Here is a 25250-nt window from a genome sequence, read left to right as displayed (position 1 = left end):
CTATTCTTCTTTTCCTCCCATTAATGAATTAACTTCGTCTTTCTTGGCTTTCTCTCGCGGGTTTGGGAGTCTCTCTTGTCACTGGATGCCCTCTGGATGCCCCCCTCCCCATTGTGTAAAATACCCCTTTGCTTCTTGGCGCTGCTTGTCTCCAGCTTGGCTAATTATGTCTGATTCCCATCCACAGGGATTAAAAGATTAGTTCCTTGTGATTCACTGTTTGAAATTCAAACTTTTTAAATTCGGGTGGGTGGGTTTGGGGGGGATTTCTGTTTCCTTTTTTTTAAAAACGTTGGCCGTTTATTTTATTAATTTTTTTTTTTGAAAGAATAGATTCTCCCAAAATCTCCTTCCCAGTCTTCGCGAGCAGCTTTTTATTTCCATCCCCAATTTAAAAAAAATAAAATAAAAATGCTTATTTCTGCATTTCAGCCAGATTCAGAATCCTGCCAACCTCGGGAGGTGCCTGGGAAATTAGAAAAAATATTTTTTTTTAAAAAAGGAAGGTGATACGGATGAGGGGAAGAAAAGGCAGAATTCTATCTCCATGCATGCGTGTGGTTGTGTGAACAACTGTTTTTTATATCTAAAGTTAACTGGTATTTTCAATACTTAAGGCCACCGAGGGGGGGGATTATTCTTCTGGAGAAAAGAACAGCGCACATAAACTGAGGGTGAGACGGAAGAATATCCGTACTTATGAGTAACTTCAGTAGCTGACTGCTTGCGTGAGTTTGAATTGGTGGAGGGCCTCTGAAAAGTTGGCTGTGGGCATTCCTTGCCCATGTGCAGAGTGCCAGCTGTTGAGATCACAGTAAGGCGTTCCTTGGTTGCACCTGTTGGATTACAGGATAAGGGGGGAACAGGCGCTGGGCCCCAGTTAGCTTCTGTACTTTCTAGGAAATAGGGGTTAGTTTTGGGGTTTTTTGGGGGGGGGAATAAGGGTCTTTTTCAGATGGGACCTTTAAAAAAATAGGGATTTCTGAACTGGGGAATGAATGAAATTGCTGCATCCTTAGACCAACAGACCGAGAGAGAGAGAGAGAGAGAAAGAGAGAGAGAGAGAGAAAAGGAAGAATTCTTAGCAATTTTGGTAGATGTCTTTTCTTTTTCTGCACATTTTTGTAAAAAAAAAAAGAAACTAAAAAAAAAAGAAAAAAAAGTCAAACGGTTCCAAAAAAAAAACCCTTTAAAAAAATTCAGCCTGTTTAAAAAAAAATCTGTTAGTGTTTTTTCATGATTGTATGTCTTAGTTGCTGTAGACACAAAGCTCAAGCGAAACCGAAGGCAGTAAAAGGAAAAAAAAATATGTTTTTACGAATGGTGAAACGTTGAAGCGGCCAGTAAAAATAAATATAAATAAATAAAAAATAAAAAAATGGGGAGGGAGGGGTTGCCATTGAACATGTAACTTTTGTGTGGTTGTTTACATCTGTAACTTTTCCTTTCTTAACAATTCTGGCATCTGTAGGTTGGAAAAAAAAAACCTTTCCATTTTTAGAATAAATTAGCCATTCGCTTGACTCTAGCTTTTTCTGTTGCACCGCTAACTTTTTCAGTGTCGTCATTTGAAGCATTGGGCCTTCCTCCTCTTCCTCTTCCTCCTCCTCTTCCTCCCCAGTGAAACACAATCTCCAAAGACCAAACCATTCTGGAAGTTAATTTTGATTTTAGCAGAAAAACCTTCCTCTTCAATAAATTTGAATGTGGGTACTCTTCAAAAGTCTCCTGTTTCGTTGATAACCACAGGGGACCGCCTTCTTCGTAACCCATCTTCTCACAGGGGTGGGTGGGAGCGAATACAAGCAGTTCTCATTTAGTGACCACTGGAACCCGTAACTTGGTCTTTAAGCAGTTGCCGGCAGCTCTTGTGATTGGACTTGCGCTTCCTTTTGCTGTATAAGCAGCTTGCAAAGTTAATTTTTATCTGCCTTGTAACTGACCGGTTGCTAAACAAGGACTATCTTTATAGCCTTATTTATTGGGTCTTGAGTTCGGTTGTTTCCCTGCTGATGTTTTACCACTCGAGTAGGCAACATCGGTGCATAGGAGCGGGTATAAACAGCCAGGTAACTCCTATCTCCCTGACACCCTGATGATGTTACCTAGCTTGGTCGTGAAAAGTCTGCAAGTCAACCACCAAGCTCAGACGACAACAAAGACTGGACAATTCGTTTCTGCTCTTAATGGCTTTCACTAACGGAACATTTATTGAAAGGTCTCTGCCTCATATATACCTCAAATCTTGGAAGGGATTGAGGAAAGTATATATTTAATGTCCTTTTCTGTATCGCTCTTCTAATCCACTATGCTGTATCTTGCTGGGTTTTTTTAATGCTTATTTAGAGTCCCTCTGAGGGAGATGGGACAGTTTAAAAAGATAATTTTTCCTTTTTATCCTATGTAAAGCAAAGCTTAGAATATAATAACACTTGGGAGCTGGGACAGCAAAAATATCTAGGGTTCATTCATCCCAGCAACTTTTAAGATGGGTGGAGTTCAATTCTCATAATTCCCCCATTCTTGGGGAATTCTGGAAACACAAAGTTGAACTGCTCTAAGGGAACATTGGCAACACTAAACTACAGTTTTCTTAACCTGATTCATGGAATAAAAAACTTGGTTACTTCCTGCAAGCAAAAAGACGTGTACAAATCAGGATGGCTGGTCTGCGCAACAACAGTGAAACAAACCACGTTATTCCCTGGACTGAGCTACAATACAGAGCAATTAACTGCTGCTTGCCTAAACATCACGACAACTTTTCATAACACGGTGGGCATTTACTGATTGTGGGTCAGTAAATCCTGACAACTTTTGATGACCATGATAACTAACCCCTTCTTACCTATAGCAGAAACATAATTGAGGGTTTTTTTTTTGGTAATATACTTGTGGGTTCCCCCCCCCCCCCAAAGCAAGCTGCTCTCTTATTAGAAGCAATTTTGGAGCTGAACACAATTTTAGAGGCCCAATTTCTTAGTTTTGGGAACCAAAGGTACAGCAGATTTTTGCCCGAGTTGTTAACGTGAATCACTGCAGTTATTAAGTGAGTCACACGGGTTGTTAAGTGAATCTGGCTTCCCCATTGACTTTGCACGACAGAAGGTCGCAAAAAGGGGATTATATCACTTTTGGGACACAGCAACGATCCTAAGTACGAGCCAGCTGCCGAGCGCCCAAATTTTCGATCACGGGACCAAGGGGATGCTACGATGGTCATAAGGATGGAAAAACAGTCCTAAGGCACTTAGTGCTGTGGTGACTTGGAATGGTCACTAAATGAATTGCTGTAAGTCAAGGAGGACTATGTGATAATGATTAGGCGCCTTTGTACAACACTGGCACTGACAAAATCCCCATCGGTCTGTAGGAATTTAGCACCCACCCCCCTCCTAGAAGAATGAAATATTTTAGAAAATATTTAAAAGGCAGAATATATTTCCCTGCATGAGAAATGGAGAAACATGTTTTAAAGACAAAGCAGCTTCCTGACTCCCCCCCACCTTTGTCAATGGGCCATTAAAGCCTCAGCCAAGCTCACTCATTTCCCCCCACCTTTGTCAATGGGTCAGAGGTAGAAACTCATTCTCCCCACCTTTGTCAATGGGCCATCATCATCTGCAATATAATAGGACCCATCTAGCAACAGAAACTCACCACATGGCAAGGCTCAGGCAAGCTTGAGGGACAACCTACAATGTTAGCTAAGACCCCTAGACCACCTGGGAGTTTGACAACCAATCAGGATACTCTTCCTGTGCCCCAGAAAGTTCAAAGCTCAGAAAAAGCATAAAGCCAGGGAGCACACAGGATCTCAGCCCCTTTTTCTGTTCAGGAACTCAAGCCATGTGATCCTGACCACCATTAAACCATCCTTCCAAGCAGTCTCCATGTTTCCAGTGTCTTTGTCCCCACTTGGAACTGAACCCAGATGGATATTTCTTCCAACAGGTCAATGGCAAAAGGCAGCTTGACTTGGCACACAGTTGATACCTTGCAAGATACCTTTAATATTATTTAATAAAAAACACCTGCCTACCTAATAGCCAAGATCCTTGGGAAGGACTCCCCCATCAGTGGATAAGAATGCTAAATCCGGTCTAAACCTCTGGCTGATTGTGCCACACCAACCACAATTATTTTAATACTCGCACCTGTGCGCCCTGCAGACATCACCTGGATCCAAGCGCTGCCACCTATTCGCCGTCACTCTGCTAAACAAATAATTCCCTCAACACTGTCAAACTATTTACTAAATCTACACTACTATTAATCTTCTCATCGTTTTTCATCACCAATCTCTTTCCACTTATGACTGTATGACTGTAACTTTTTGTTGCTATCACTAAGGGTTAAATTGCAACCTATGACCATCATTTGTGTTGTAACTGTTTCAACTCCTACCCTCAAAACGATGCTATAGAGCACTGCACCTCAGAACAACTAGACACAAGAACAGTTTTTTCCCCCGAAGGCCATCACTCTGCTAAACAAATAATTCCCTCAACACTGTCAAACTATTTACTAAATCTGCACTACTATTAATCTTCTCATAGTTCCCATCGCCAATCTCTTTCCACTTATGACTGTATGACTATAACTTGTTGCTGGCAATCCTTATGATTTATATTGATATATTGACCATCAATTGTGTTGTAAATGTTGTACCTTGATGAACGTATCTTTTCTTTTATGTACACTGAGAGCATATGCACCAAGACAAATTCCTTGTGTGTCCAATCACACTTGGCCAATAAATAAAATTCTATTAATCTTCTCATAGTTCCCATCACCAATCTCTTTCCACTTATGACTGTATGACTGTAACTTTTTGTTGCTATCACTAAGGGTTAAATTGCAACCTATGACCATCATTTGTGTTGTAAATGTTGTACCTTTGATGAAGGTATTTTTTTTCCTTTCTTTTTCTTTTCTGTACACTGAGAGCATATGCACCAAAACAAATTCCTTGTGTGTCCAATCACACTTGGCCAATATATTCTATTCTATTCTATTCTATTCTATTCTATTCTATTCTATTCTATTCTATTCTATTCTATTCTAGTCTTTCTTAATCTGGGGAATGGAGAAAGGCGAACGCGGAAGCACTGGAAATGGCTGCTCTCGCGCGCCGTACCTCCGGAGAAGTGAAGTTAAGAGGGAAAACGCGCTCCGCCGCCATGTTGACTGCTGGCGCCGAAGCCGGCCTGGGCGGCGCCATGTTAGGGCTCGCCGCTTTTGCCTGCAGCACATGGCGGGAGAGGGCGGCTCGGCGGCGGCGGCGGCGGCTTTGCTGAATGGCGGGGCCGGCGAAGGGCCGGGCGGGAAGCGAGCCCGGTTGGGGTCGGCTCCCCACGCTCCCCCTGCCGGGAACCGGGTGACGGTGGTGCTGGGGGCGCAGTGGGGGGACGAGGGCAAAGGGAAGGTGGTCGACCTGCTCAGCCTCGACGCCGACCTGGTCTGCAGGTGCCAGGTGAGCCCCTCGGCTCGGCTCAGGGGTGGGGTGGGGGGACTACAAGCCCCATCTCCCCCGCGATTGGGCGTGGGGGGGGGCTACGAGCCCCATCCGCCCCAGTTCAGTCCCGTCCTCTGCGGCTGGGGACTTCCAACTCCCATGTGCACGAATTTGGGGAACTACAAATCCCACCCTCTCCAGATTGTTGGGGGGACTACAAATCCCACCCTCCAGATTGGGGAGGGAACTACAAATCCCACTCTCCAGATTAGGGAGAGAACTACAAATCCCTCTCTCCAGATTGGGGGGACTGCAAATCCCACTCTCTAGATTGGGAGGGAACTACAAGTCCCACATTCCAGGTTGGGGGGAACTACAAATCCCACCCTCTCTAGATGGGGGGGACTACAAATCCCATACTCCAGATTGGAGGGATTACAAATCCCATACTCCAGATTGGGGGGACTGCAAATCCCACTCTCCAGATTGGGAGGGAACTACAAGTCCCACATTCCAGGTTGGGGGGAACTACAAATCCCACCCTCTCTAGATGGGGGGGGGAGTACAAATCCCACCCTCTTAAGATTGGGGGGAACTACAGATCCCACCCTCTTAAGATTGGGGGATTTAACTCCTATCCTTTGTAGTTGGGGACTCCAAATCCCATCCCCCACAACTGGGGGAACTACAAATCCCACCCTCTGCAGATTGAGGGACTTAAGTCCTGTCCTCTGCAGTTGTGACTTCAACTCCCATCCTCCACAGCTGGGCAACGACAAATCCCATCCCTTGCAACTGGGGGAGGGAGGGGAACTACAAACCCCAACCTGTGCAGGTTGGGGGACTTGAATCCTATCCTATCGTCTGCAGCTGGCGACTTCAAATTCCATCCTCCACAGCCTGCCACGGGGCTGCTTTCTCACAAACATGTAAGGGGGTGGGAGGAATGGGTTCTCCCTCCTTTATGGATGGAATACAAAGCCCATCCTCTGCAGCTTTGGGGGGGACGGACTGCAAATCCCATCCTTTGCAGTGTGTGGGGGGGAGCTGGCTGAGGAATTCTGGGAGTTGAAGTTCACAAATCTTTAAAAGTCCTTTCTCAAAAGTTTTGTCCTTGAATCTCCTTTTGTTGGTGTAATGGATGCAGCCTGACAGGTGTGGGTCCATGTTGTGTAAACACAGCCGTGTGCGTTCTTTTGTTCTCTTCCTCTTAATCGACACCTACTGTACTTTATAAGGTGGCTCAGAGGCTAAGACGCTGAGCTTGTCGATCGAAAGGTCGGCAGTTCAGCGGTTCGAATCCCTAGTGCTGCAGAACGGGGTGAGCTCCCGTGACTTGTCCCAGCTTCTGCCAACCTAGCAGTTCGAAAGCACTTAAAAAATGGCAAGTAGAAAAACAGGGACCACCTTTGGTGGGAAGGTAACAGTGTTCCATGGGCCTTTGGTGTTGAGTCATGCCGGCCACATGACCACGGAGACGTCTTGGGATAGCGCTGGCTCTTCGGCTTTGAAACGGAGATGAGCACCGCCCCCTAGAGTCGGGAACGACTAGCACATATATGCGGGGGGAACCTTTACCTTTATACCTCTTGGTTTTTCTCTCCCCACAGGGTGGCAACAACGCAGGGCACACCGTCGTGGTGGACACGGTAGAATATGATTTCCATCTGTTGCCCAGCGGAGTCATCAATCACAACGCCACTTCGTTCATTGGTGAGGTTTCATCCCTGTGTCCGTGCAGGTAGTCCTCGAGTTACGACCACAATTGAGCCAGTGGTGGGATTCAAATAATTTAACAACCTCTGCCCTAATGACCGGTTGGGTGGGCGTGGCCAGGGGGTGTGACAGACAGATAGACACCCCCCTGCCGTTGCGTGCCAAAAGCAGGGGGGGGGAGCATGGTGGGGTTGCGCTTGAGCGTGGCCACACCCATAATTTAATGCCCCCCCACGCATGCGCGCATGACCCCTCCATACTTCACCCACTTTTGGCACGCAATGGCAAAAAGGTTACCGGTGAGCCCAGTAGGTCCGTTTTTCTCCCTCCCCTGGCTCCGGAGCCTTTCTTGGAGCCTGGGGAGGGCAAAAACAGCCTTCCCCACTGCCCCAGAGCCTCTCCAAAGGCCGGAAAAGGCCTCCGTTTCCCGACTTCCGGTGGGCCCGAAAATCAGCTGGTCAGCGCGGGCGTGCACACTGGAACAGATAACAGCTCCACGTGCCACCTGTGGCACCTGTGGCATAGGTTTACCATCACGGGCCTAGGAGGCCTCCCTGCACTTAACTGGGAACCAAAATGGGGCGCATGGGGACTCCTGGAAGGGGGTGGGGAGGGGAGGGGCTAGCCAGCAATTTAACTACCGGATCGCCTGAACCGGCTGAATCCCATCAGTGAACTGAGCCCAGAATTGATGTTTGCGAAATGAAACATTGAAGTGAATTTTGCCTCACCTTAACCCCGCCCCCTTTTTTTTGGCCATAATTGTTCAGTTGAATCGTTGCATTCGTTAAGTGAGTAACACGGTTGTTAAGTGAATCTGGCTCTTCCCCATTGACGTTGCTGGTCAGAAGGTCGCAAAACGGGATCTCGTGACCCCGGGGGGGGGTTAGGATACTGCAAAGTCGTAAATACGAATTAGTCGCCAAGAGTGTGTGAATTAGGGTCACGTGACCATGGGGGGAAACGCTGCAACGGTCGTAAGTGTGAAAAAGAATCCCGAGTCGCTTTTTTTCAGTGCCATTGTTAACGGTTCGGAACGGTGACTAAACCAAAGGGTGGCAAATCAAGGACCATCTTAAGAATAAAATCCGGAGAAAATACTTCAGTATGATGATGCTGTTTTATTCCAGGGAACGGGGTCGTAATCCACCTTCCGGGACTCTTTGAAGAAGCCGAGAAGAATTTAAACAAAGGACCAGGTGAGGCCTTCTCCCGAGCAATTTGACACAGGAAGTAAAAGAAATAAAAACACATCGAACCAATGGCCTTAATTTCCCTCCCCAAATAAACTTGGCCATTGCCAGCATTTTCTTCTTGGGATTCCCGTTGTCAACGTCACTTTGGAAGTCCACCATGAACATCCTATTAGGGTCTTGATACCTATAGACTCCGTTAAACTTTTCGTTTCTCCAAATTATGGTTCTGGGACCCCCCCACCTCGTGTTCCCCAAATCCAGAACAATTAATTTCTCCTTTAAAGAAACAAAATGGCTAGGTTGATCCTGAAGTTGCTAATTCTTATAAGCATTGAGGTGAAAGAGATTTAATGTCTACCTGAAATTTGTTCTGACAATCTTAGTCCCACAAAACCTCTTTAATTCATACGACTGTAAATTACTTTCATTTACAGTCGACAAGTCTTGATAAAACAGTCTTTCAGGGGAAGGTTATCAACACCCACCTATCACATGTTGGAACGCTGCCAGAGAGCTAATTTCCAGACGCAGGGCAAGGCCAAACTTGGCACAGAGTCACAAACAGAATTTTCAAATCTTAAATCAGCCAGATGAAATAACTGCTTCCTGCAAGAGCTCAAGTTCCGTTCGCTCTTCTTTTATCTCTTATGGGAGGGGCCAATCATCCCCAAGCCTTACTCCCAAGTTGACCCTGTTTTCTTAATTGTTCTTGTCGTCTGGCAGCTCTGTGCATGCGCACACTGGGAACAGGCTCCCGCTGTTCTGCCTCGCTGATGTCAGGCTCCGGAGGCAGCACATAACTATCAGATGGCCTTGGCCCCCTCTCTGCCTCTGATGCAGAGCCCTCATCCGAACCTTCCCCAGACTCCAGGACTGGCCCAAATTCCTCCCCCACCTCCTCATTGTCCTACTCTGTTGCCAGCTTCGCTGGCCACAACAAGAGCTTCCCCCTCTGAGCCCCCCAAGCTGCCCTTGTGAAGCCTCCAACCTCAGTTTATTTCCTGAATTTCATAACCGTCCCGGTTACTTTTGATCCTAAAAGGAACCGTAATGGAGGTTTAATCTGAATCTTGGTAGGGTCCCTACGATTGGGAGAAATCGCTCCGTTATTTTGGCTCTGGGGACAACGAATCGGAGTGAAATTGGAAATGGCTGATGGCGGGAGAAGGAATAAATTGCATTTTCCAGGGCTGTTATATTAAGAAACGTTTTGCTTCCTCAGGGCTGGAAGGCTGGGAAACGCGGACTGTGATTTCTGATCGCGCTCACTTGGGTAAGTCTTAGAAAATGGGGAAATTTTGGAGGGCCCTGATCTTGGAAAAACTGGGAGCCAATACTTCCCATCTCACTTCTAGTTATTTACTTATTTACAGCCTGCCTTTTTTATTGTACAAGTAACTCAAGGCGGTGAATCTATCGAACGCACCTTCCTCCTCCTACTCTTTTTCCCACCACAACAACCTTGTGAGGTGGGCTGGGCTGAGAAAGAGGAATGGCCCAAACTTACCCAGCTGGCTTCTGTACCTAAGTCACAACTAGAATTCACAAGTCTCCTGGTGATCGGCCCAAAGTAATCCAGCCGACTTTCGCAGCTAAGGCAGGACTAGAACCCACATTCTCCTGGTGATTGGCTGAAAGTCACCCAGTGAGCTTTCATGCCTTAGATGGGACTAGAACTCACCGTCTCCTGGTGTTTGGCCCAAAGTCACCCAGCTGATTTTCATGCCTAAAGCAGGACTAGAACTCACCGTCTCCTGGTGTTTGGCCCAAAGTCACCCAGCCGGCTTTCATGCCTAAAGCAGGACTAGAACTCGCTTAAGCCTGGTGCCTTAAGCCACCAGACAAAACCGGCTCTCTTATATTTCTTTAGTGTTTAATTTCCACCAAGCCGTGGACGGCATCCAGGAGCAGCAGAGGCAACAACAAGGAGGGAAAAAGTAAGTGGGACACTGGGAAAGAAGGGGTTAAAGCTTCGTTCTGCGAAGCTCTCAAGACCAAGGACGGAAATGATTCAGCAGACTGAAATGAAGAAGTGGCGGCCTTGCGAGGTAGTCCAGGCAGGAGACACGCCCGGAAGAACTTCCTCTGACTTTATTGAACGGAATCGTGCTGGTGTGAAAATACACCTCTTCCCCCCCCCACATCACCTTTACATCTGAAGACACTAGGGAGGGTCTCTTCTGAACCGCTTTCTCCATCCATTATGCAGCTGAGGGTTCAGCAGTCTCTTATCTGACTCTTCCCCTTGGCATCTTTTCATCCATCCCTCAAGGTCTTTCTCACCTACTGTTACAGCCATCTCCTTTACAGCCGGAGAAACTAGGGAGGGTCCCTTCCGAGCCTATCTATTACACAGCTGAGGGCTCAGCTGTCTCTTCTCTGACTGTTCCCTGGGCAGCATCTCTTAGTCTCCTCTCCCAAGGTCTTCCCCACATACCCATTCCAGCCATCTCCTTTACACCCTGAGAAACTAGGGAGGGTCTCCTGCTGAATCTTTTGCCCTGTCCATTATGCAGCTGAGGGCTCAGCTATCTCTTATCTGAACATTTCCCCCTGACTGTGGCTCTTTCCCCAGTCTCCATTCTCACCTACCATTGGATAATATTACAGGTAGTCCTTGACGTACGACCACAATTAGTTGCCAAATGTCTGAATTTTGATCACGTGGCCACGGCACCAGCCGTAAGTGTGAATAATGAGCCAAGTCTCTTTCCTCAGTGCTGTCGTAACTTCGAACGGTTGCGACACGAACTGTTGTAAATCGAGGACTATCTGTAGATGGAACAAGAGTGGGCAGTGCCCTTTTAAACCCGGTTCGATGCCCGGTTGGTTTCTTCCAACAGCCTGGGCACCACCAAGAAGGGCATCGGTCCTGCCTACGCCTCCAAAGCTTCGCGTACCGGCCTGCGCATTTGTGACCTGTTGGCAGATTTCAACGAGTTCTCCAAAAAGTGAGTAATTTAGGAGCTGGCAGCTCTTAACCACAGGATGCGGGGGAGTAGAAGTGGGCGTTGAATCCAGGGATGCCACTAGTCCTCATTGAGGGTTGGGGACAGGCATGACTGCAGTGTAGTCTCTACATAAGTGGAATAACAACAACAACAACAACCTGGCCATAGAAACTACACGGCTATGGATGAAACCCGTAACAGTGATACCCATGGTCATCGGGGCACTGGGTACCATGTCCAAGAATTTTATAAGATACATCAACAAATTGCAATAACACCAGCGGAACTGCAAAAAACTGCGCTACTCAGAATATCGTATATTTTAAGAAGGTCCTTGGTTGATATCTAGGGAGGCTGTCAGCAACCCATATCGGCCATTAGCACCAGTCAATGGTATTTGTGATGCGTTTTTGAATGTTGAGTTGACTGAGTTTTATGTTTCATGAATAAAGTAAATAATAATGATAATAATAATAATGGCATTTGTGATGCATTTTTGAATGTTCAGTTGACTGAGTTTTATGTTTCATGAATAAAGTTAATAATAATAATAATAATAATAATAATAATAATAATAATAATAATAATAATAATGGCATTTGTGATGCATTTTTGAATGTTGAGTTGACTGAGTTTCAAGTTTAATGAATAAAAGATAATAACAATAACAACAAGTTTTAGTCTGTATTTATATGTATTTTAATTGCCTGTGAACCGCCCTGAGTCCCTAGGGAGATAGGGTGGTATATAAATATGAAAAATAAATAAATAAATAAATAAACAACAAGAATAAACTATTATGGCCACAGACCAGCAATAGACACTGTTTACTGTTTACAAATCACTGTTTACAATAGTGTTAAAAAATTTCACTAATAATAATTATAATTATAATATAATATATTTATATCTATATATATTTATATTATATAATTATAATAATTGAATGTTCAGTTGATTGAGTTTCATGTTTAATGAATAAAGTAAATAATAATAATAGTATTTGTGATGCATTTTTGAATGTTCAGTTGACTGAATTTCAAGTTTCATGAATAAAAAAGATAATAATAACAACAACAATAATAAACTATTATGGCCACAGACCAGCAATAGGCAAATTATCACTGTTTACAATAGTGTTAAAACATATCACTAATAATAATTACAGTAGTAATAATGTCCATAATAATAAAATACATAGTATGAAACAGTCTGGCTCTTACCCTTGGTTACATGATGGGAAAGCGGGTAAGTATGAGTGTAAATAGAGATTCTCTAAAAAAAATTGTTAGAGATATCTACCAGAAATTGGTGCAATCAACATCTTTAATTCTGTAATCGGATTTTCTTCGTGGTCATTGCAGCGGCACAGAGTTTTGCTACTGCGTATGTGATATCATAAGTGGAAAATGGGAAAGCTGTTTAAAGTTTGTTTTATACTTTTGTCACCTTAATCTATGTTTATCATTGTCGGAGATTTGTATATCGAATCTTACTGGAAGCCGCTCAGAGTTTGGCTTTGAACCAAAGGGCCTCTGGTGGCTCAACAGACTATGACAGTCTGTTATTAACAGCAGCTGCTTGCAATTACTGCAAGTTCAAGTCCCACCAGGCCCAAGGTTGACTCAGCCTTCCATCCTTTATAAGGTAGGTAAAATGAGGACCCAGGTTGTTGGGGGCAATAAGTTGACTTTGTATATAATATACAAATGGATGAAGACTATTGCTTGACATAGTGTAAGCCGCCCTGAGTCTTCGGAGAAGGGCGGGATATAAATGCAAATTAAAAAACAAACAAACCGCTAGACAAAGAAATTTGATAAATGATAATCATAATTTGGAAAGTAATGAATTGACTCGTTTCAGATTCAGGGTCTTGGCTCAGCAATACAAAGCCAGCTACCCAACGCTTAATATTGACACGGAAGCCGAACTGGAACAACTAAAGGTACCGTATTTTTCAGAGTGTAAGATGCACCTTAGCTTTTGGGGAGGAAAATAAGAAAAAAAGCTGATTGGCAGGTGGATTGGCGGAATACCCCCAATCAGCTGTTCCCAGAATTCTGTTCCCAGAATTTTAGCAACAGGTTTCTTGGTTGTGAGATCTCTGTCTTGCTTTTTTTTTTGCCTCTGAAACTCTGTTTCAGAAAAAACTTTTTTCTGCCTCTGAAAGCCTCCGAAACAGAGCTTCAGAAAAAAAGCCTCTGAAGCTCCATTTGGGGGCTTTTTTTCTGAAACTCTGTTTGGGGGCTTTTTTTCTGAAGCTTTGTTTGGGGGCTTCTTTTCTGAAGCTCTGTTTGGGGGCTTTTTTTCTGAAGCTCTGTTTGGGGGCTTTTTTTTCTGAAGTTCCGTTTCTGATGCTTTTTCCAGCCTCTGAAACCTCAGTTTGAGAAGCTGGGCGAGGCTACATTCGGAGTATAAGACACATCCAGATTTTCACCCTCTTTGGGGGGGGAAAGGTGCGTCTTATACTCCGAAAAATATGGTATCTCCCAACTCTCTTAGTATATTTTCCCTCTTGATTCAATTCAATCTTGTCAAATCTTTCTCGATCGGCAGATCTACGCCGAGAAGATCCGGCCCCTGGTGAAGGATGGGGTTTATTTCATGTACCAAGCTCTGCACGGGCCTCCCAAAAAAATCCTCGTGGAGGGAGCCAACGCGGCTCTCCTGGACATCGATTTTGGTAAGGTCCTTTTTTTTTTTTTTTGCAAATTAAAATTCACTCTTGGTTTCCAGCTGTTCTTCTCTGAATCCAATACGGCCCGCAAACCCAGCTTAGAGTTGGTATCTAGGTTCGTTCGGTGTTACAGCGCTTGTCGTCCGTCAAACCACGGTTTATGAAATCAGACGCAAGGTCCTGCGTGCTCGGCTAATGCAACCCCGCACAATTTTACACACTGCTGGGCCCAGGTGTGCATGTTGCACAACAACCTCCCCAAAAAATAAAGCAAATCCAGGCAGGGTCTCCGAGGGAAGGCAAGAGGGCAGCATAGATGTATATTAAATAATAAAATTCATTAAAATAACCCCTAAGAAGCCAGGTCTATGCGTTGACTCCCAGCCAGCGCAAGGGATGAAGATGCTGGAATTTCAGCTCGGGAAGAACCTAGCCGTCATGTACATGCTCTGTAAAAGCAAGGTTCTAGTCCTCATTGATTCTGAGGTAAGACCGATTGCAATAGGAACCTGAGAAGCAACTGGATAAGTCGTTTTAGTATTGTTGGAAGTGACAGATAGAATAGAATAGAGCTGGAAAACACCTTGGAGCTCTTCTAGTCCAGCCCCCTGCTCAAGCAGGAGACCCTATATCATTTGAGACCAGTGACCATCCAGTCTTTTCTTAAAAATCTCCAGTGATGGAGCACCTACAGCTTCCGGTGGCAAGCTGTTCCACCGGTTGATTATTCTCACTGTTAGGAAGTTTCTCCTTAATTCCAGCTTGCTTCTCTCCTTGAATAGTCTCCATCCATTGTTTCTTGTTGTCAGGTGCTTTGGAAAATAAATTGGCTTCCCCCTCCTATTTGTGGCAGCCCCTCAAATACTGATACACTGCTATCATGTCACCCCTAATCCTCCTTTTCTCTAGACTAGCCGAACTCAAATCCTGCAGCCGTTCTTCGTATGTTTTAGTCTCGGGGCCTTTGATCATCTTCGTTGCTTTTCTCTGCACCATTTTTTTCCAAAGTCTCAACCTCTTTTTTCGTAGCATGGTGACCAAAATTGGTTGCATAGGGGTGTGAACTTCTAACTGGATTAGGGGTGGGCTTCAAAAATTTTAGCAAGGGGTTCTCTGCCCGGTTGCTGGGTGGGTGTCCATGGTGGGTGTGGCCTAGTTGACCTCCACCATAGGGGGGGGGCTTTTTTTGCCCTCCCTGGGCTCCCGGGGCTTTTCTCAAGCCTCCAGGAGGGCGAAAACAGCCTCCCCAGGCCCTGGAGGCTGCAAACAGGCCCATGTCTGGCCTTCCCGAACTTCCGGTAGGCCTGTTTTTCGCCCGCCCCGAGCCTCCGCGCACGCCCTGCACTTACTCGCATCCAAAATGAGCCGCATGGAGAATAGAATAGAATAGAATAGAATAGAATAGAATAGAATAGAATAGAATAGAATAGAATAGAATTTTTTATTGGCCAAGTGTGATTGGACACACAAGGAATTTGTCTTGGTGCATATGCTCTCAGTATACATAAAAGAAAAGATGCGTTCATCAAGGTACAACATTAGAAATAAAGAAACAATTAGAGAGCATTTCACCGAGGCAGCCTTCGTCGGCGCCATCCGGGACTCCGGGGAGGGGAGCGGCAGGGTGGGTGGGGCCAGCCAGGAGTGGGGTTTGGGGGTTCTCCGAACCGTCTTAGCTAGCGGTCCTTCCGAACCCCTGCAAACCCCCAGCAGCCCACTCCTGAACTAGATACTCCAACCTTAAATTTGCAAGTGTCGCTGACTCAAAAGCCCCAAAAATGTTCTCGTCTCCCCCAAAAGGTACTTACCCCTTCGTGACCTCCTCGAACTGCACCGTGGGAGGGGTCTGCACCGGCCTTGGCATTCCCCCTCATTACATCGGCAAGGTGTACGGCGTGGTGAAGGCGTACACCACCCGCGTCGGCGTGGGGACCTTCCCCACCGAGCAAAACAACGTAAGTCCCTGAATATCGGGGTGGGTCTTCCCCAAGTCTTGTAACTCACCTGGGGGAGCCATTTCCTCTGTCTCCTGAACAATTTTATTCTCCATTACCTTATTTTTCAGAGTATAAGATGCTCCGGGCTATAAGACGCACCTACCTTTTTTGGGGGAGGAAAACAAGGGGAAAAAAATCTGCCTCCCAGCAATTTACCTCCTTGCAGCAAACAGCCTGTTTCAGTTTCGGCACAGCCTGATTAGCACAAGGAAAAATAATCTGCCTCTGCCTCACAGCAAACAACAAACAGCCTAGCCTGCTTTAGTTTCATTTTCATTTTCAGCAGAGCCTGATTAGCACAAGGGGAAAAAAAAACCTGCCTCCCAGCAATTTGCCTCCTTGCAGCAAACAGCGGAGGCCCGCGCGACAATAGGCAATGGCAAATCCCTGCAGCCTGAAACAGCTGATGGTCGGGAGGCGGATCCAACCGACAATCAGCTGCTTGTGCTAATCAGGCTGTGCTGAAGCTGAAACGGGCTGTTTGCTGCAAGGAGGTAAATTGCTGGGAGGCAGAGGCCAAGGGGTGGGGACTGGCGGGTGGGCGGGGCTACATTCGGTGTATAAGACGCACCCAAATTTTCACCCTCTTTTAGGGGGGGGAAAAGTGCATCTTATATTCCGAAAAATACGATAATTATTTCTCAACCTTGCATCTCTTCACGTCCTTTCCGGAACTCGGTTCCTTGCTGTCAGATAAAAATCCTATCGGATCGTCTTGATGAATGACGGAGAAATAAATTATATTACAGAATAATACAGAAGTTTCTAATTTTAGCCAAGCTGGATAAAAATTGATTTTTAAAAAAAGAAATAGGATTTTTAAAAAAATTAAATTGGATTTTTTTTTTTATCAAATTGATTTTAATAAAATGCTTTTGGAGTAAAAATCTATCTAAAGATAATTTTCCATTTAACCAGAGGAAATGGCGGGGACCAGCTGCGCATGCGCTTAAATATTTTCGAGGAGGGCTTATTTTAGCGCATGCACTCAAAAGCCCGATTGGGCTTATTATTAGGGGATGTCTTATTTTCGTGAAAACACAGTACTTAGTTTTTTTGGTTGGTGTCTGAATATTTCGGCAGGAAAAAAAACCTGGGATTTTGGCTTAAGGAATGTCCACACCGTACATTTTTTAAAAAAATCCCCTTTGCAGGAGATCGGCGAGACGCTCCAAACACGAGGACGAGAATTCGGGGTCACCACGGGCCGTAAACGTCGCTGCGGCTGGCTGGACCTCGTCCTGGTGAAATACGCCCACATGATCAATGGTTTCAGCGCGTGAGTTTTTTTCAAATTTCCTTTCATTTTATTCGTCTTCCTTTCATTGTTATTGTTCCTTGGGGGATTCGAACACCCCATGAAGTTTTGCAGAACGGCGCCCCCTGTTGACAGAGGAGACATCTGCTTTCTGCTTTCCTAGACAGCTTGGGTAGTCCTCGACTTACGGCCCCAGTGGAGCCCCACATTGTTATGTTGCTAAGTGAGAAACCGCTGAAGTGAGTTTTGGCCTCCAGTTTTACGGCTTTCCTTGCCGCGTTTGTTAAGCCAAGCGCTGCGGGGGTTTCAATCAGCGACGCCGTTGTTAAGTGAATCTGGCTCCCCCCCCCCTGTTGACTTGGCTGGTGGGATGGTCGTAAAAATGGATTGCGTGAGCTGCGGGACGCTGCAGCCATCATAAATACGAGTCAGTTGCCCTGAGTCTGGAGTTTGATCCCGTGACCGCCGGAAGGCTGCAACGGTCGTAAGTGTGAATAATAATCCTAAGAGGATGTTTTTGACTTGATCGTAACACTTTTTTTTTGGGATGCTTCCTAGCCTGGCGGTGACCAAACTGGACATCCTTGACACTTTTGAAGAGATCAAAGTGGGCGTCGAATACCACCTGGATGGGAAGCAGATTCCATATTTCCCAGGTGAGACCGAGGACTTTGGGATGCGGACCCATATGTCCCAGCAGGCAAGGAGTTAATTGTTGGCCTCTGTTATCGATAGAAGAGACTAATTTGGAGTCAGGGTTGAACTGCGGGTGTCCTTGGTCCTCTCTGAGCTTGGTGGGTTTTTGGGAGACGTCTCGTGACCCAACTAGGTAACGTTATCAGCGCTAGAAGGGAGTGGGGATTGTGGAATGGAGGTGGTGGTAGTTGTGGACGTCATCAGTGTTAGAAAGGGAGAGGAATTTGCTACAAATGGCCTTCTAGCACCGATGACATTCCCTAGTTGGGTCAGGAAACGTTTGCAAGAAAACCACCAAGCTCAGAGAGCAACAAGGATCCCACAGTCCTCCTCTTCCTCTCCCTTTCCCCCTCCCTTCCTGTTCTTCCTCACAAAACCTTCTAGCATTGATGACGTTACCTAGCTGGGTCATGAAACAAGCAAATCACTTAAGTTTAGAGCGCACCCAGGATCCCACAGTCCTCCTCCTTTCTCCCTCTTACCTTTTCCTCCTCCTCCTCCTCCTTCCTCCATCCCTTCCTCCTGTCTGCAAACTGTCTAGCCCTGAATAGGTTACCTAGCTGGGTAATGAAACATCTGCAAGAAAGCCACCAAGCTCAGAGAACACCAAGGGCCCCACAGTCGTCGTCCTATTCCTCCTCCTCTTCCTCCTGACAATCCCTACTCCTTCTAGCACCGATGACATTCCCTAGTTGGGTCAGGAAACGTTTGCAAGAAAACCACCAAGCTCAGAGAGCAACAAGGACCCCACAGTCCTCCTCTTCCTCTTCCTCTCCCTTTCCCCCTCCCTTCCTGTTCTTCCTCACAAAACCTTCTAGCATTGATGACGTTACCTAGCTGGGTCATGAAACAAGCAAATCACTTCAGTTTAGAGCGCACCCAGGATCCCACAGTCTTCCTCCTTTCTCCCTCTTACCTTTTCCTCCTCCTCCTCCTCCTTCCTCCATCCCTTCCTCCTGTCTGCAAACTGTCTAGCCCTGAATATGTTACCTAGCTGGGTAATGAAACATCAGCAAGAAAACCACTAAGCTTAGAGATCACCAAGGACCCCAACAGTGGTGGTCTCCTCCTCTCCTCCTCCCCCTCCTCCTCCTCCTGACAATCCCTACTCCCTTCTAGCACTGATGATGTTACCTAGCTGGGTCTCAAAACATCTGCAAGAAAACAAGCAAGTTCAAAGGGCACCAAGGACCCCACAGTTGTCCTCCTTTCTCCCCCCCCTTCCCCCTCCTCTTCCTCACAAAACTTTCTAGCACCGATGAACTTACTTAGCTGGGTAATGAAACGCCTGCAAGCAAATCACTAGGCTCAGAGAGCACCAAGCACCCCACACTCCTCCTCCTCTCCACTATAGCACTGATGATGTTACTCAGTTGGGTCATGAAATGTCTTGCAAGAAAACAACCAAGCTCGGAGCACACCAAGAACCCCACAGTCCTGTTCCTCCTCCTCCCTCTTCCTCTTTTTCCTCTTCTTCTTCCTTCTCCTCCTCCTCCATCCTTCTCCTCTCCACAATCCTCGCTCCCTTCTAGCGCTGGTGATGTTACCTAGTTGGGTCATGAAACATCTGCAAGAAAGCCACCAAGCTCAGAGAACACCAAGGGCCCCACAGTCGTCGTCCTATTCCTCCTCCTCTCCTCCTCCTGACAATCCCTACTCCTTCTAGCACTGATGATGTTACCTAGTTGGGTCAGGAAACGTTTGCAAGAAAACCACCAAGCTCAGAGAGCAACAAGGATCCCACAGTCCTCCTCTTCCTCTCCCTTTCCCCCTCCCTTCCTGTTCTTCCTCACAAAACCTTCTAGCATTGATGACGTTACCTAGCTGGGTCATGAAACAAGCAAATCACTTAAGTTTAGAGCGCACCCAGGATCCCACAGTCCTCCTCCTTTCTCCCTCTTACCTTTTCCTCCTCCTCCTCCTCCTTCCTCCATCCCTTCCTCCTGTCTGCAAACTGTCTAGCCCTGAATAGGTTACCTAGCTGGGGAATGAAACATCTGCAAGAAAACCACCCAGCTTAGAGAACACCAAGGACCCCAACAGTGGTGGTCTCCTCCTCTCCTCCTCCCCCTCCTCCTCCTCCTGACAATCCCTACTCCCTTCTAGCACTGATGATGTTACCTAGCTGGGTCTCAAAACATCTGCAAGAAAACAAGCAAGTTCAAAGGGCACCAAGGACCCCACAGTTGTCCTCCTTTCTCCCCCCCCTTCCCCCTCCTCTTCCTCACAAAACTTTCTAGCACCGATGAACTTACTTAGCTGGGTAATGAAACGCCTGCAAGCAAATCACTAGGCTCAGAGAGCACCAAGCACCCCACACTCCTCCTCCTCTCCACTATAGCACTGATGATGTTACTCAGTTGGGTCATGAAATGTCTTGCAAGAAAACAACCAAGCTCGGAGCACACCAAGAACCCCACAGTCCTGTTCCTCCTCCTCCCTCTTCCTCTTTTTCCTCTTCTTCTTCCTTCTCCTCCTCCTGACAATCCCTACTCCTTCTAGCGCTGGTGATGTTACCTAGTTGGGTCATGAAACATCTGCAAGAAAGCCACCAAGCTCAGAGAACACCAAGGGCCCCACAGTCGTCGTCCTATTCCTCCTCCTCTTCCTCCCAAACCCCACTCCCTCCTACCCTGCTGATGTTCCCCGGTTGGGTCACGAAACGTCTGCAAGGAAACCCCCCCGAGCTCAAGAGATTCCCCAAGGACCCTAACTAGATCCTCTGTTCCTTCCCATCGCTGTCTGCAGCCAATCAGGAGCTCCTGAACAAAGTCACGGTGGAGTACAAGGACCTACCTGGATGGAAGTGTAGTACCGAGGGGGCGCGTACCTTTGCCGATTTGCCCGCCGAGGCCCAGGCTTACATCCGGTTTATCGAAGACTACCTGGAAGTGCCAGGTGAGACTTTTGGACAGTCCAAAGTTTGCTTGTTTTTGAAATGGGGTTACAGAGGGATTAAACCAGGGTGCCGCCTTCCCCCAATTCTGGGCTTCTGTATGACCTCAGAAAAATCTTAAAAGAGGGCCCCACAATCTTCACAAAAGTTTATTCTGGGTTTTGGATTTTCAAACCGAAGGGGGAACCGCGGTGGGCCGCGGTGTGGCTCAGGCTGTTAGAAGCCTGTTATTAAAACACAGCTGCCTGCAATTACTGCAGGTTCTAGTCCCACCAGGTCCAAGGTTGACTCAGCCTTCCATCCTTTATAAGGTAGGTAAAATGAGGACCCAGATTGTTGGGGGGGCAATAAGTTGACTTTGTAAATATACAAATAGACTGAGACTATTGCCTTACACACTGTAAGCCGCCCTGAGTCTCCGGAGAAGGGCGGGATATAAATGTAAACAAAAAAAAACAAACCTGAATTAAATGAGGGGGTGAGTTTAACATCCAGGGAGCCCTCGACTTATGACCCCGACTGAGGCCAACGAACGAGACATTTTAAAGCGAGTTTCACCACCACCCGCCATTTTATGACCTTCCTTGCCACCGTCGTTAAGTGGAGTCTTTGCAGTTGTTAACTTAAATCACGTGATTTAATCTGGCCTCTCCGGGGATTTTGGCTTGTTCAGAAGGTCGCGAAAGGGGATTGATCACGTGACAATAAGCCTTAAGTGCTATTGCCGTTCTGTAATTCTGACCCATGCCAGAATCGTCCCTTCCTGGGGGGGAGTTGATTTCCTGGTGGTCTCCTCTTTAGATCCCACTCACCCAATTCCCCCTCCCTCTTCTCTTGCAGTCAAGTGGATCGGCGTGGGGAAATCGCGCAAATCCATCATCAAACTCTTTTGAAGTCGTCCTGCCTCCCACTCCCTGGACCGAAGGCAGAAGCTTCTTTCTACCCTCAAATTTTTTGAGCCAAGCAGCTGAGGACGCCCACCCACCCACCCCTCCTGAATGCACTCAAGCCAGGGCCCCCCCCCCCACCTCTTACTAGAGAGAACACAGTGTCCCTTCCTCAGTTCCCCCCCCACCCATGTAAAATTTCCTCTTGGCCCTTGTTTCTGTCCCTTAGTTGGTTGGGAAGAGAATTAGGACAAGCTCTGGCTGGCAGCAGAGCTTTACACGTAGGGACGCGGTGGCTCAGAGGCTAAGACGCTGAGCTTGTCGATCGAAAAGGTCGGCAGTTCAGCGGTTCGAATCCCTCGCGCCGCCGCATAACGGGGTGAGTTCCCGTTCCTTGTCCCAGCTTCTGCCAACCTAGCAGTTCGAAAGCACGTAAAAAAATGCAAGTAGGAAAATAGGGACCACCTTTGGTGGGAAGGTCACAGCGTTCCGTGCGCCTTTGGCGTTGAGTCATGCCGGCCGCATGACCACGGAGACGTCTTCAGACAGCGCTGGCTCTTCGGCTTTGAAACTGAGATGAGCACCGCCCCCTGGAGTCAGGAACGACTAGCACGTATGCGCGAGGGGAACCTTTACCTTAACCGTACCTAGCTGGCAGCTGAGCTTTACAGATCTTCCCAGGGCAAATTTAAGGGCACACACACTCCATTTTTGCACCCCATTCCTTTTTTTACCCCCTCTCCCTCCCTCCCCAATGAGTTGCCATCAGTCACCCGTAACCTTGATCTAACCAGCATTCATGGTTCACCGTCTCTTTCTGCATTACTAATCCCTTTGGTCATTCCCTGGCAGTCAGCTTTGACCCCATGTTGGAGGTGTCTCTCTCTTCCCCCATCCCCTCCAGCCAGGTGTGTGTGTATGGGGGAGAGTGGTTCATGGGAATTGTAGTCCTCCGGACTACAAAAAGGGCAGCCTTCCGTCTATTGTCTACCGTACTACAAGTAGTAATTCCACCAAGTGTCGGCTAGCGGTGAGGAATGCTAGGAGCTGTAGTTTCTGCATCTTATCTACTGTATAGAACCGGGCGGTAAGTAGCTTTTGCGGGGAAAGGTCCGTCGTAATTTCAAACTGGATCCGTCGTAAGTCGAGGACAGCCTGAGCCCAGTTCCTGCTGTGGAAACAAGTGCATTGTGAATTGCAGGGGGTTTTGTGCTGTCGAAAACTCTGGACGCGTCGCCCGATTTTTTTTTTATTATTATTTAGCTTTCTACATTTAAAAAACAAAGCACGCTTTTCTATGTTTAAATCTAATTGTGGAGATCTCCTTCAGGGATCGCTAAATTACGGAAGCACTCCCTCTAGATTGTGTGGTTTCTTTTCCCCTTGGGGACCTTAATCAGGACTAGCCTCTTTAATTGCCGTTGGTTAACAGGGGAAGCAGCCATTTAACACGGCAGCCAATGGGATGCTAAAGCTTTCTAGATTTCTACATGCACAGACCTCTCTCACTACGTCCGAACACACGAAACTTTAGTGCTTTAGAAGGAAACCTGACTTGTTCTCACGTCGTTTGTTTGTTTGTTTCCGGCAATTGCCAAATCTGCCACCAAAAGCAATAAAGAATCACGATTTATTTTTATAAGTCGGTTGGAATAGTGAAAGGAATATTTTTTTTTTTGCTGTTCTTTCCTTTTCTTCTTCTTCCGCAGGTTGTCATTGTCGGCTAGTCCTCAACTTACGATCAATTAATTGGGAGCAAAACTACTGTCAGAAGGTCATTGCGGTTGTAAGTCGGATGTAATTTTACGACAGTTTTTATGGTGGTCATTTAACAAATCGGACAGATTCGTTAAGCGAATCCGGCTTCCCGAATGGAAGGGCCGTTTTAACTTCGGTCATTAAATGAACGGTGGGTTATAAATTGAAGACTACCTGTTCCACGAGCACACAGCCATTTTGATTGATCGTGGAAGGGCAATCTGGATGTTTATGAATCTAGAGATCTCTTCTTTTGAGAGATCATTTTTTTTGTTTGAGCAAATCCTCCATTTTTCCCACCCCGTTCCGCCCGAATTCTGTCGCTCAACCACTTGCAATCCGCAAGAACTGAACTCCAGTAAATTTTATTAACTTTCCGTGCTTTCTGACATACAGAACTGGTGAAATGTTGTGAGAAGAACCAGTGGCTTGTCGTGGAAACCTTCTGCCCTTCCTGGCGGGGTGAGGGGAGAGACCTTTGGGGCAGGGGAGGAAGAGGAAGAGGAGGAGGAGAGGGCTGGCTTCAATAACCTCGATTCGGAGCTAAACTTTTAACCATGGTGTGAAGTTGGTGGGAACGATGCTGACGTGAATGCCGGAACGAAACTCCCTAGCTTGGATCCTGGGCTTTATAGGATTGCAATGGTGGCTTGACTCGTTGATCGAATTGAGGGAGGGTATTTGGGTACCCTGATTTTTCCCCCACCCCCTAAGCAAACCGCAGCTCCCCCATCTTTGGGGGGGTGGAAATGAGGCTGTTCCTTTGATAATAACGCTCTGTATTATTCAAAGGAACTGCTTCCTGAATTTGGAAGCGTTTGCGAAAATAAGAATTGGGGGGGGGGTCCTCTGCAGGAGAAAATAGATCCGCCATGAAGACAACCTCCCCTCCCCCTACTTCTATACCTTCAGTGATAGGAGCTTGGAAGCCAAGGGTCCTGCAATAACCCAATTCCATACAGATTGATGAGTATAAGGGTGGTGGTGGTGAAGGAAAAGGACACGACCCAGAGTCGGGGATGAGGGACGGGCAAGTGGGAGCAAAAATAGTTCAAAGCAGGGCGCAGAAGAATTTCTTTTCCCGGAAGGGGTTTTCCGAAGTGGGCACAGGGCTAATGAGGGGGTCCTCGCAGGCGTGGGCATCGCAGTAGGTCATCAAATCGGCGGCCGCTTTCGACACCTAGGGAGGATAGGGAAAAAAAAAATTAGAGAATGGCATTTCTCTGGAGAGGTAGCGGTTGTCATTCAACCGCATTTAGAAAATCAAGGCTACACATCCGGGCTGCAGTACTCTATATGGACACTAGGTGGCAGACAAGAGAAGAAAGCCAGCTACTAGAATGGTAGTTGCTGCCAGCTAGTGGCTGCTCGTGGTTTTGCAGCCTTTTCGGTTGCCACTGTTTATCCAAGGTCGTGTTTCGCTACCTCACGACTTGAAGATGCGTGCCGGCAGGGGAATTTTGGGAGTTGAAGGCCAGGCATCTCTGAGACGTCAAGGTTGAGTAAACTAGCCCACCGTCTACCTTGGGGGCCCCCCCCAAGTTAGGTGCTTCCCTCACCTTTATTCTACACATGCTGGCCTCGATCTTCAGCTGTTCCACCATTTTGCGAGCTTGGCCGATGCTCATCGTGCTGTTGACGGGGGTTTCGCCCTTCATGAGGAACCTGCTGAGGACATCAGAGAGGAGAAAGTCCATCCAAAGGCCGTTCACCGTAAATGGAGATGTTGAGGACGTGTTCTTCAAAAAAATGGCCCT

At 46.8% G+C, this 25250-nt stretch overlaps 2 protein-coding genes across 2 annotated transcripts; one reads left to right on the top strand and one right to left on the bottom strand.

The window, feature by feature from the left end:
- The first annotated feature begins 5211 nt into the window (after positions 1-5211).
- On the top strand, positions 5212-23396 carry LOC131186850 (adenylosuccinate synthetase isozyme 2-like). Its single transcript, XM_058160779.1, has 13 exons — positions 5212-5476; positions 7069-7171; positions 8305-8373; positions 9593-9643; positions 10241-10307; positions 11214-11321; positions 13188-13269; positions 13881-14007; positions 15802-15956; positions 17153-17277; positions 17815-17912; positions 20701-20850; positions 21689-23396. Exons 1-13 carry the CDS (start codon positions 5255-5257, stop codon positions 21739-21741), a joined length of 1410 nt encoding a protein of 469 aa, XP_058016762.1. The 5' UTR covers positions 5212-5254; the 3' UTR covers positions 21742-23396.
- A 120-nt stretch (positions 23397-23516) lies between these two features.
- Positions 23517-25190, bottom strand: GNG3 (G protein subunit gamma 3). Its single transcript, XM_058160787.1, has 2 exons — positions 25053-25190; positions 23517-24673 (listed from the first exon to the last, which is right to left on the bottom strand). The coding sequence occupies exons 1-2, from the start codon at positions 25188-25190 to the stop codon at positions 24545-24547; spliced, it is 267 nt and encodes an 88-aa protein (XP_058016770.1). The 3' UTR covers positions 23517-24544.
- Positions 25191-25250: the final 60 nt, after the last annotated feature.

The sequence above is a fragment of the Ahaetulla prasina genome, chromosome 17 (genome assembly GCF_028640845.1).
Source record: "Ahaetulla prasina isolate Xishuangbanna chromosome 17, ASM2864084v1, whole genome shotgun sequence".
Taxonomy (NCBI): domain Eukaryota; kingdom Metazoa; phylum Chordata; class Lepidosauria; order Squamata; family Colubridae; genus Ahaetulla; species Ahaetulla prasina.
Note: the sequence above shows the minus strand (reverse complement) of the source record. Positions and strands in the feature narration are given on the sequence as shown.

Bases quoted from the DNA above. Each gene is read 5' to 3' on its own strand.
- LOC131186850 (XM_058160779.1), top strand. From the start codon at position 5,255: ATGGCGGGAGAGGGCGGCTCGGCGGCGGCGGCGGCGGCTTTGCTGAAT. The intron at 8,374-9,592 runs GTGAGGCCTTCT...TTGCTTCCTCAG, and splicing joins GAATTTAAACAAAGGACCAG to GGCTGGAAGGCTGGGAAACG. The intron at 10,308-11,213 runs GTAAGTGGGACA...TTCTTCCAACAG, and splicing joins CAACAACAAGGAGGGAAAAA to CCTGGGCACCACCAAGAAGG.
- GNG3 (XM_058160787.1), bottom strand. From the start codon at position 25,190: ATGGACTTTCTCCTCTCTGATGTCCTCAGCAGGTTCCTCATGAAGGGC. The intron at 24,674-25,052 runs GTGAGGGAAGCA...TATCCTCCCTAG, and splicing joins CCAGCATGTGTAGAATAAAG to GTGTCGAAAGCGGCCGCCGA.